Source organism: Zeus faber (genome assembly GCF_960531495.2).
Source record: "Zeus faber genome assembly, chromosome: 2".
In the NCBI taxonomy this organism is placed as follows: Eukaryota; Metazoa; Chordata; class Actinopteri; order Zeiformes; family Zeidae; genus Zeus; species Zeus faber.
The window spans coordinates 32,331,817-32,344,316 of NC_137189.1; the positions used below are offsets into that span (position 1 = coordinate 32,331,817).

General features: G+C 45.7%; 2 protein-coding genes across 2 annotated transcripts in view; one reads left to right on the top strand and one right to left on the bottom strand.

Moving 5' to 3' along the window:
* The window catches only part of LOC307248290 (rho guanine nucleotide exchange factor 7-like), a 23,460-nt gene extending 15,754 nt beyond the window's left edge, over positions 1 to 7,706 (bottom strand). The window contains 5 exon segments of the mRNA XM_080024640.1: positions 2,392 to 2,596; positions 2,841 to 2,968; positions 3,092 to 3,176; positions 5,899 to 5,982; positions 7,326 to 7,706. Coding sequence (XP_079880766.1) covers positions 2,392 to 2,596; positions 2,841 to 2,968; positions 3,092 to 3,176; positions 5,899 to 5,982; positions 7,326 to 7,490 — 667 coding nt within the window. The 5' untranslated portion in view covers positions 7,491 to 7,706.
* Positions 7,707 to 10,190: 2,484 nt separating this feature from the next.
* Positions 10,191 to 12,500, top strand: part of LOC307247744 (protein-tyrosine kinase 2-beta-like) — a gene marked incomplete at both ends in the record, with an annotated part of 22,097 nt that continues 19,787 nt past the window's right edge. The window contains 3 exon segments of the mRNA XM_080023866.1: positions 10,191 to 10,403; positions 12,126 to 12,304; positions 12,407 to 12,494. Coding sequence (XP_079879992.1) covers positions 10,191 to 10,403; positions 12,126 to 12,304; positions 12,407 to 12,494 — 480 coding nt within the window.

Genomic DNA, 12,500 nt, shown 5'->3' on the forward strand with positions numbered 1-12,500 from the left:
ACACATTTGAGGAGACCCGTGTGAGCACGGGGAGGACATGTAAACTCCACACAGAAAGGGCCCTAATCGGGAGATAACCCGCCCGAGCACGGGGTCAACGGCGCACCAGGCGCAAACTGAAGCCAGGACCTTCCTGCTGTGAGTCAGCAGTGCAAACACGGTGCCACCGCGACCTCAAACCATCGCCTGGTGCAAACTGAACAGCTATGACCAAAGAGTTATGAGAGAGGGCAAGAGAAGTTGAAATTCCGTCGCTAATGAGAGGATTACAAGATTTTATTTTATTTTTTTTATTCGTCACTTACATATACATTCTTTCATACATATATGCAGTGAAATGTAATACGGTAATGTCTTTTTGGGGATCTCTAGAAAGCCCGGGTGTGGGTGGTGGTGGTGTGTGTGTGTGGAGCGTACTGTCTGTTAGCAATTGATTGGACCCCGGATCCCCCAGGAGCTTATAAAGGTTTCAGATCCATAGGGGAGCAAAAGGGACTCTACAAAGTCCACAAAAAATCAGCAAAGAGTTCATGGCTTCCGTGTCTGGAATCTGTGAATCTCTGAGGGAGGCATCTTCCCTAAACAGGAAAGGCCAGTTGAGGATAGCTGTAAATGACCCTGATCTAGATCAACTGTAGATCATGTGATTCCGACGAAAGGAAGCTTAATCTGTATCAGCTGACAAGATGTGCGACCGGCTCAACTCTATTTACTCTTGTTGCCAAAACATGAGACGTAATTTAGATTAGATTTAGATTAGATTCAACTAATTGTCATTGCACAGAGTACAAGTACTGAGGCAACAAAATGCATTTCGTCCATCCTAGTAACTGATTTATCTAGGAGCATTGGGCTGCCATAAAGCTGTGCCCGGGGAGCAGTTAAGGGGTTAAGTGCCTTGCCCAAGGACCCATCAGCACACTACCAAGAGGAGCCAGGGATTGAACCGGCGATCTTCCGATTGCTAGACGACCCGCTCTACCTCCTGAGTCACTGCCACCTTAAAGCAAAGCCCTTGGAGGATTCTAGAGTCCATTTTCTCCGTCAGACTTCCCACTACAACATATGAGAATCGAATGGAGTTCCGCTCCTCTGCACGAGCCTGGATCTTACATTCGCGCCTAGAGGCTCCTTGTTTTGTCCTACTCGCTCCGGGACAGGAAGCTCAGAGCTAAAACAAGGGCTCCAGAGCTTCCTGTCTTTGTCTTTCTCACAGAGCTTCCTCCCTTCCTTCCTCCCCTTCTCCGCTGCAGGAGGAAAACAAAAACAATAGTGGCAGCAACACTGAAGCAGCAGCAGCACCGTCCCGTAGGATGTAGGAGGCTTTGGGGGCCGAGGAGTCGCAAAGAGAGGTTCCTCCGAGTGCAGGGATCTAAATGATTCACCCGCAGTGTGAATCATTTAGAACTGTGGGATTTTTAAATAGTGTCTGTATTAGAATGGTTTACTAAAGCTATGGAATTCACAAAAACCCACTATCTTGCTTGATAAAAAGTATATGAAATGCAATGGAAGAGAGGACATTGTTATTAGAATTATCAACAATAAGCAATAATAATAATAATAGTAATGAGACCAAAAAATGAAAAAAGACAATCGAAAAATCGACCGGAAGCTTAAACTAATCAGAATAAATCAATAAACAAAAATAAACCCAGATAATAAACAATAAACCAGAAAAAAACAAACATTAAAAATAAGAAAATAAACAGGAAAAAAAGGCAAAAATTTAACAACAAATTCAATCAACAAACCATAAATATAAAATCAACAGAAAACAATAAAATAAATCTTGACAATCAAACAAGGACATTTTGAATCAAAAAGAAAATCACCCATCAGAAATCGCTTCACGTTATGTTTGGAAAGAGCAACTTGCAGGTTGGCATACCCAGTGAATTAATGCGTGGGGAAAGGACGGAGCAATTTGATTTTAGAATTATTTTTATTATTATTTTTTTTGATTTAGCATTACAGCCTGACTCTACTTGCACTACTTTTGGAATGCAATTACAAAAGTCGTGCCTCCTGCACGCTCCACCCAGGTTGGTAGAGGTCTGCCCCTTGTCTAAACCAAACTGAGTATACCTGATCTTCGGTTGTGTGCTAACCGTGTGAAAGGGCAATGATTATCCAGACATTGTCTGGAGTTCATGTGCAAAAGCAGCTTATGTTTACCTTGTGTGGCGTCGCTGGCCAAGATGTAAAAAAAAAACAACAGAACTTAAAACACCTCTATTTTCCTGTATTTCTGCCTGTAAAAGATTTTGGGTTTTTTTTCCAAACCATCTTCTCCGTAAGCCCAAAATTGTGAATTCATTAAAAAAAAAAAAAATGCAACCTTATGGTTGCTCTTTGGTGGATAAGGATATGAGGTCACACCACACCCACCGCTGCCTTTGACCTCGCGCACGTAGTTGCTGGGGAACCAGCCGGTGTGGCCGGCGTGCGAGCCCTCCCACCAGCCGCCCTCCTCCTGCCGCAGCACGCTGATCACGTCCCCCTTGGAGAAGGAAAGCTCGTCCTCGTTGGTCTGCTGGAAGGGGAAGCGAGCCCTCACCAGCAGCTGGACACAGGCCCCGCCCTCTGACATGTCCTGGGAGGGTATGAGGGAGGGAGGGAGGGATGGATAGATAGACAGATAGACAAACAGATAGACAGATAGATAGACAGATAGATAGATATAGACAGATAGATAGATAGATAGATGGCAGAGACAGATAGAAGGAGGAGGAAAAAGGGAGACGACGCAAAGAGATAGAGAGAGTGAAACATTAAAAAAAAATTAATGATAGCATTATTTTCGGTTCGGTTGCCAGGCTTTCGTCATGGTTACACACCAGGCTGCGGTACTGGGGCTGCAGCAGCTTGGAGGAGCGGCCCTGGGTGTTGAGAGAATCGAACGACTTGATCCGCAGGGAGAAGGAGGGGTGGCGGGCACACACACTGTCCCCGCCCACGACTTTCTCTGGAAGAACGACGTAAACAAGTCAGTAAATAATTATTGTGTTATAGTGTGAATAACGATTAGTATAATTAAATATTACATGTCTTGTTATGTGGTGTTATATACTGTATAATTAGGTGTCACCTTCAGTCGCTTTGTTGAGGGCCACAAGGGTGTTGAGAACCTTGGAGAAGTTCAGTCCCTGGAGGAGATCGCTGACCTCAAATGGCTAGAGGAGAGGGGAGGAGAGGAGGACACAGGGGATGAGGAGAGGAGAACAGATGGGATGAGGAGGGGAGGAGCGGAGAGAAGAGGAGGACACAGGGGATGAGGAGAGGGGAGGAGGAGAGAAGAGGAAGAGAGAGAAGACGGGGAGAGGAGGACAGGAGATGGGAGAGATGACAGGGGAGGGGAGAGAAGAGAGGGATGAGAGGGGGAGGGGGGAGAAATGGAGAGGAGAGAAGGGAAGGAGAAGAGATGAGAAGAGCAGAGAGGAGATGATGGTGGGAGGAAAGGAGAGGATGATGGGAGAAGAGAGGAGAGGAAAATAAAATAGATAGAGAGATTCGATATGAGAGGAGGAAGAGAAGAGAAAACCAATTCAATTCCAATTAGAAACACAGAGTAATAACACTGAATCCTAACTACTCCCAACTCCATCTTCATGCACCATCATGCAATATCCTATGGGTCCACCAGGGGAAAAACCCGGCCCAACTCCACGTGTCTTCAGTCTCAGTCTGGCCTGGGATTACTGAGGTCTGAGCTCCCCTGGTAATCCACACACACACACACACACACACACACACACACACACACACACACACACACACACACACACACACACACACACACACACACACACACACACACACACACACACACACACACACACACACACACACACATCCACTGTCCCAAAAGACTCACATCCTAATCCTGTGAACACCACACATTAGCACCTACAGGTGTTGGGCGGAGGTCATTTTACAATCCCATCACAAAGACACAGTACGATTGTAAACCGTTGAGTCCTCAAACCGTAGCCTGCCGCGTGGTGACCACGAGAGGAGGGTCTGTTCCATTTTCCTTTCCATTACTATTTATTTCTAGACAAATAAACACTGTTATAAGTAACATGTGCCAAACGCATGTCGGGGGAGGTATTTCAGAAGCGGATCAGGGAGACGGTGGCGGAGGTGGCGGTGGAGGAGGGGTAGCGGGAGTGATTTAATTGGACATGTCGGCCTGCCGTGGATTTTCCAATCAGGTTGATTATGGGCCACGTCAGCCGTACCCGCCCTGGAACGACAGAGACAGCGCTCCTTCCACAGAGGAGTGTGTGACAAATTGATGGAAGCCTCCTTTTACCTTCCAGGACTCATGGAGAGAGCTAGATGCTCAGCAAGGAGTCACCCATATAAAGCTACATGATGGGAAATAGATAGATAGACAGACAGACAGACAGACAGACAGACAGACAGACAGATAGATAGATAGATAGATAGATAGATAGATAGATAGATAGATAGATAGATAGAACAATGATAATGGACTACAGGTCACACCTAATACACCTGTGTTACAGGTGGATTAGCCTAATCTGCCACCTCACATCCTTTATCCTCACATCCCCCCACCCCATGTACGTAAACATGCTTAATGGACAGGAATCACATGGACTGTATGCGATTTGTAATGTCAATGAGATTTGGGAGATCCAATCTGCAAACTGTATTTTTCTACAAAAGACATTTAAATGTATAACCAGATCTTGTGACATGACGTCGGAGAAGGTGAAAAAGAGAGTGTGCGTTGCGGTGTATTGGGGGAAACGCTGGAGACCTTCAGGGTAGATTAACGGACTGGTTATTTTTTGTTACTGTGCCACTGTGCCAGACCGTTGTCATAGTTGTATTATCGCTCAAAGGTCACCTCTTGATTCTGATCTCTAGTTCCAAGGGTCATTTGTTCAGAATTAGGCAGTGCTTTATTTGCTTCATTTGCGTTATGATAGACTAGCGCTGTGTAACGTTAACCAAGGTTCAGGGTAGGGATGGCCCAACTTGTTTCCTCCCCCCTCCTCGGAGGACCAAAACTGAAACGCATGGGTGGGCGGCGGGCTGTCAGCAGGACACCGCACTGTGAACGAAATACAAGACGGTTCCAAACAGTCCCAAGATGTGCTCTTCTTACTAAAACAAAGACGAGTGTGTAGAAAAGATTATGTGTAAGAGCCGTCCAGAAACGATCACAGACGGAAGAGGAAACGTGTACTGTGCCTGCAAAGCATGCCACTGGGTCTGTCACAATCAGCACATTTTAGTTGATGATTAACTGTCGGGCAAATAATTGCGAATAACAATTGAATCATTTTTGTTCATTATATACAACTAAAATATATATTTATATATATATATATATATATATATATATATATATATATATATATATATAAAACACACACACACACTGTAAATATATATACTGTGTAGATAGATAGATAGACAGATAGACAGATAGATAGATAGATATTGATGTAAGGAACATAACATTTTAGTTTCCTCGACTCGAAATTTGAATGGAAACGTGATGGTGGAAACAACGATTTAATGATCGATTATAAATGACCGCGATTAAATCAAAACAATTGCATCGCGCGATTGTGCAATAAATCTGACACATCTGATCACACACACACACACACACACACTCACACTCACACTCACACTCTACCGCGGTGCCTTGCAGACTTCAGAGCCTGCAAAGAAGCGCTTATCTCAGCGTGTGTGTGTGTGTGTGTGTGTGTGCGTGCGTGTTGCCATAACTCACATGAACCGCGAGTAATCCTGAATGGAAGCCGTGTGCAGGTCGAGCCTGATCCATTCATGCCAAGAATTGTTTGGGGAAAACAGACCGCAAGGTGTGTTTTTCTCCAGTTTTGTGCTCACCTCCACGCAGAAAGCCCCGCAGCCCCGGAGGAACTGGCTGATGTTGCTCTGACACTCGCTGTCGCTCCTCGGTTCCTGGAAGACCTGCGGGGAAACAGGTGGGGAAATAAACCGGCGATCCTGACGCTCCCGGCCCGCTGCAAGTTCCGCCGTGTCCCTTGACGCTTTACGCCTGATATAACAGTATTGTACCCGCGTGGTTTTAGTGAGCGGACAGATTCAGTTCCAGGCGCCGCTTCTGCACTTGCTTCTGGTTGCAAACTGCAAACTGCAAACTGGATTAGAAATTAGAATAAGGAGGAAATGACGTAGACGTGTGTGTGTGTGTGTGTGTGGGGGGGGGGGGGGGGGGGGGGGGGGGTGACATCAACCAATTAGAAAGAAAAACAAAAAAATAATGTGTTCAAACAGATAAACAAAAAATAAAATAAAATAAAATAAAAAAAAATATATATATATTATTTATCTTGGCTGAGTGGAGCAGTTCACCAGCGAGATACTGTTTTTGTTTTTAGAAATAAATCCCTGCAGAATGGTTGGTGGCTGGTGGTCATGTTATTAAAACTGCTATTGCACCACGCAGAGCCCACCAGCCCACACACACACACACACACACATACACACACGCACGCACACTCACACGCACACACACACACACACACACACACACACGCACGCACACACACACATAATGAATATGGCCGGATATCCCATGTTGGCTGGTCCAAGTCCCCCTGAGTTATTTTAACCGTGAAGCCACGCGATCCAACATGTTTGAATGAGCGGGTTAGACATGCATTTTGAATTTCAAACTTCAAGAAACAAACACATTTTTTTCAAGGCAACCGCTGCCGTGGACTGGACCAACTGTGCGAATGATTTTTTGTGTTTCGTGAATTTCGAGTTTAGTGACGTCATCTTCCTGTGCTGGTTTAAATGTCCGATTTGTTCGCCGTTTGAATAATAAAATAAATACAATAAAAAAATAATAATATACAATGATCGCAATAATATAAATGTTAGTTATAATAATAATACACTATTGAGAAAAATAAGAAGGCCTACTAAAAATAAGTGGAAGAACATGACGTCACCCAAACCAACAAGGTATCCTTAATAACCAACCAAGTCTATTTCCCATCTCGACCTAATGCATCCCAGTCGTATTATGTTGGCACGTTGCCGGCGTAATTTTCTGTTTCAATAATAATAATTATAATATAACATGGATAAAATATAAGAATAAGAATTTAAAAAAAGACAAAATTTTATAAAAGAAAAAAAACGAGCGTGACGTCACTCTTTTTCATTACTGTATATATATATATATATATTTTTTTTTTTTTAAATAAGGCTGTTTAAATGTATTCCTCCCTCTCTCTCCCCCCCATGCAGCACCATCATGCTGCGGCTGCTGCGGGTCTTACTTTGCCGACCGTCCCGGGCTGCAGTCGCTCCAGCAGGCGGCACAGAGCCGCTCCGTCCCGCAGTGAGGTCTGGAGGAAGCCCTCCGGGTCCGAGATGCTCTTCTTGGGGGACTCCAGCACCCCCAGCGTGATGAGCCACGTCACCGTCTGTTCGGCCGAATTCATGTCTGGGTTTGGGGTTTGGCACAAAGAGCAGCTCCTCTATGATCTCTGGTCTTTTTCTGTTATTTCCCTGGGAAGGACGACGCACTCTTATGTTCTCTGCACATCAGAGGAAGCCGGGCGGCTGCCAGATGAACAAAAAAAAAAAAAAATGAGGAAAAGGGAAAATGTAGGGGTTTCGTTTCGTCCGATACTGAATCTGTATCTCTCTCCCCCCCGCTAAAATGATGTGTGCTGCTTGGGCTTCCTCTCCCTCTTCCTCCCTCCCTCGGTCTCTCTCGCCCCCCCCCCCCCCCCCCCCTCTCTCTCTCACACACACACAACACACACACACACACACACACACACACACACACACCACACCACACCACACCACACCACACCACACACACACACACACACACACACACACACACACACACACACACACACACACACACACACACACACACACACACAACACACACACGCCTATATGTGTGTGTGTGTATGTGTACTGTATGAACTGTGTGTACTGTCTCTATCTCTCAATTACATTCAAGGGCTTTTTATTATTAAATGGGAAACATAAGATAGATAGATAGATAGATAGATAGATAGATAGATAGATAGATAGATAGATAGATAGATAGATAGATAGATAGAGAAATATTTCTCTCACACACATACTTCCCTACCCTTCTCTCTCTCTCTCTCTCTCTCTCTCTCTCTCTCTCACACACACACACACACACACCCTCCCCCCACCCCTAGTTCCCAGTGACGATGATGACATCAATGCCGTGCTCAAATATATCAACAGAGTGGATTCAATTCGATTTCGCGTTATTCTCCCTTCTTCAGCAGGTATGACGTCATAAGGCCCAATTCCCCGTAAAGCTGGTATTCGCCAAATGAGACTTGGGGTTTTTCTAGAGAGAGAGGCAAGGCAAACATCCATCCCGTCGATTCAAGGACATCCCATCATAAGATCATTATGGGACTGTGGGGCGAAAGGACCCCCTGCTATAAACTGCATGCTACCGCCCCCTTCCGAAGAACGCGGTACTCTACAAGCACCTGCAAGCCTGGAGTATGCGCGCACAGGGGCCAATGGAGGGCCCCACACAGAGTCAATAAATAGGTGTTTTTTTTTTCACCAAACAGTTCTAGGGGTCCCCAGAGGGGAACTGGGTGCTGGGGCAAAGGGCGTTACGCGTTTCCCCTGGGGGTTACGCGTACCGGGTCTCTAACCCCTCCACTCCCCACAATGATGGTAAGTTTTATATTTAATGAAGACTGATAATTCGTAAAATAGAAAATTGTACCGTGGCGTAAAGGCGCAATGGACAATCTCCATTATGCACTTACGCTCCGCTACGCATGCCCGTTTCCCGTTTCTACAAATAAAGCAAATAAATAGTGTGACAGTAAATGTAAATTGTGTGTAAATTGTAACAGTATGTTTTTTATTATTTCAGGTGTACTTATTTCATTAATCTTCCTCACAAAAGACATGTATATTAGGGGTTAATACTCCTGTCGGTGCCCCTGACCAAGGCACTGGTAAAAGAGCTGGAGATGGTCACTGGGCGCTTCATTGAGGCTGCCCACTGCTCCAAGCTATAGGATGGGTGAAATGCAGAGGGAAATTTTCTCTCAGAGAGATCAATAAAGTATAATAAATAAACGAACCAAAAAACAAACAAACAAATAAATAAACAGACAAATAAACCAATAAATAAATAAATAATCAAACATTTAAATATACAAATAAATAAATAGATTAATAAAAATTGAATGAAGCAAAAACAGACCCATGTGTCCCGTCCGATGTCCGGCTCTGCGGATACATTGATTGGTGTATAACTTGAAGAGCTCTACTTCTGCAAGAGCCCCACCCCCTGTGACATTTATGTATGTAATGCATCAAAACCTGGCCCAGGCCTTGTGTTTGGCAGGATGTCACACTAAACACACCTATGCATACAGCAGATGGTTTCAGCAGTGTGCAATAGTTTGCAACTGCAACTAAATAAAAGTAAATATTAATGCTGTTTCAGTCCAACTCACGTGTGAGTTAAATTACTGGAGTACAAAACAATATGATGGATTATTGAGTGAATATTTGGCCACAGAAGGACATGAAGGCTAATAGAAGGTGGCCCGGACTGAGCCAAACTTTCAACAGCAACAGGGTACATTGTGGTTTTGGTAAGGTTGGAATGTGCCACTGTGCATATGACATATCGGGGTCTGGTGGGCGGGTGACGAGGCAGTTTCGTCACTTCTGTCAGTTTTTCTGTAAGCGGCTCTTCACGACTTCCTCATTTGTCCCCGAGTGCAGTTTCCTCTTTCGATAGATGGGGTTTACGTCTTATTCAAAGGCTGCAAAAAACGTACAAAACTACTTAGACCTTGACTGTGAAAGATTTACAGAGCTCTTCGATCAAAAAAAGGAATATGACATTTAAGGCTTCTACGCAATGTGAAGGCTGTCTGAGAGGAGTGCTGAGCATCCAGTGACCTGCGGGTGGACCTGCGTGGTTTGTTTGTGAGGCTGGTAAGTCCTGGACCGCCTTTTTGAAAAAGCTCTGGAAACTTCATGAAATTTGAAATCTTGGAAATGTAGTCACGCCCTATCGTTCCGGTATGTGTGCGTGTCTGTAATACGGTGTGTGTATTGTGCTGAAACAGTGAGTCATTTCTGTGTGTGCAGCGGTGATGTCGGGGGACACCAGCACCCTGTCATGGAGGAGCATGTCTCCCACCCACAGCCGCCCGGGGTCCTCTGACACCTCCCCTACCTCCGCCAGCCCCTTGACCAGGGACGGCCTGTCCCCTGCCAAGATCGTCAAAGTGTGTTTCCACAGCAACGGCTCCAACCTTGGCAAGAACTTTAAACTGGTTCGCTGCGAGGAGGGCTGGATGGTCAAGGTACAGTTATATCCATCTGTTGAATCTCACCTGCTCACGACTGTAACTGTGAGCTCTTGGTTGTTAGTCGCATTAAATGCTGAATGCTATGACGCCTATGGAAGCATTGAATCAACTAGTATCCAACCACGTCATATATTTTCATCAAGGTATTGACAAAAGTTGTGGATTCCCCACCTTTTGTCCTCGTTGCACATCAGTTCCCTAGAGAGTAGATGGAGGTCGAGTAGAGGGAGGTCTAGTGGAGTTAGTGTAGAGGTTGAGTAGAGTAGCGGTAGAGTGGACGGAGGTAGAGTAGAGGTTGAGTAAAGTAGTGAGAAGTAGAGAAGAGTTAAGTCGAGTATATGTAGAGTATAGGTAGAGAAGGATTAAAGTAAGGATTAGAGGTAGAGTAGAGGGAGGTAGAGTAGAGCACAGTTGAGTATAGGCAGAGTAGCTGGAAGTAGAGCAGAGTAGAGGTAGAGTAGAGGAAGGTCAAGGTAGAGTAGAGTAGATGGAGGCTGATTGGAGGTAGTATAGAGGTAGAGGAAGGTAGAGGAGGGGTCGTGTAATGTAAGAGTCGAGATTAGAGGTAGATCCCAGCGGTTCTTTTCTAAAAGGACGTCTGGGTGGAAGCCCCTTCCGGTTTCCGCGGGAAACCAGAGATTGGAAGGAGGGGGGGGGGGGGGCTGCTTAAGTATTAAGCCCGCCACGTTTCCAGAGTGTCGCGGGGATATCATACCAAAGAGAAACTCCTTCGCGAAGGACAACACGGAGCTTACGGATGAGGATTTTAATAAGTGTATTTCTGCAGCGGCCGGTCGACACAGTGTTGAAAATTGCAAACCATTGCAGAAATGTTGTCCATGACAGGATGTTTTAGCTTGCCTTCCCACTGGCTACGGGAAAAGTTGAATTTATCAACGCTGGCCAGGTTTGTGTTGGCTGTCAGACAAGGAGTCATTTGGGGTCCCAGCGGTCCCTTTCGAAAAGGGGTTTATTAGTCCCTGGCGTCGATGGTCAGCCATGTCATGTTTCAGTTAGCATGATATTGTTATGGTGTCGCCGGTCAGGTTGTTTCCAGGACTCATCTCATGTAACGCCTCCTTACAGAGCCCCGCCCCCAGCAACATGACTGGTCGAAACATAGCGAAAGAGAGAAAGAAAGTGAAGCGCCCCGTTCACACACATTTTGGATACACTCCCATGTGAGACTAGAGATCGAGTAGATGGAGGTAGAGTTGAGTAGAGGGAGGCTGAGTACAGGTAGCGAAGAGGTAGAGTAGCGCCGAGGAAGGTAAAGGCAGAGCAGAGGTAGTGTGAGGTCGGAGTAGAGATTAGGGGTCGAGTAGATTGAGGTAGAGTTGAGTAGAGTTAAAAATAGTGTGAAGTAGAGTAGAGTAGAGGGAGGTAGAGGTAGAGGGGAAGAGGGGAAGGTAGAATTAGAGGGGAAGGTAGAGGTAGAGGGATGTAGAGTGGAGTTGAATAGAGGCAGAGTAGTTGGGAAGTAGGGGTAGATAATCCGTACAGGTAAAGGTAGTATAGGGTTAGGGGTAGAGTAGAGATTAGAGTAGACAGAGGCAGTGTAGCAGGAAGTGGAGCTAGAAGTAGCGTAGAGGGAGGTAGAGGTACAGCAGATGGAGGTAGAGTAGGGGTAGCGTCGATTGAGTTAGACGTTAAGATGAAAAACAACACGCCTATGGTTTGACCACTCAAACAACATATCATTAATGACTGTTACAGTCCATCATCAACACGGTTGTGACCAGCGGCTGCTTGGGCCCGGGCATCAAGTATCGGCTCTGCTACGCCCTCCTCCTCAGGCACCTCAAATCCTCCTCCGCCCACTGGCTCCACCCAGACCTGACCATCACCGAGCTGACGCAGCAGTACGAGCAGCAGCACCTGGAGGCCGAGTGGAGGTCGGGGCTAAAAAACACTACTCCAAACCAGATCTTCCAGACTGTTCCTTCATGTATGAGACCCGGGAATGTGACGCTTGTTTGTCTGTGGTGTGTGTCCAGGTACGACCTGAGGATCAGGTACATCCCTGCAGGCTTCATGGAGAAATTCAAAGAAGATAAAACCTCCATGCATTATTTCTACCAACAGGTCAGT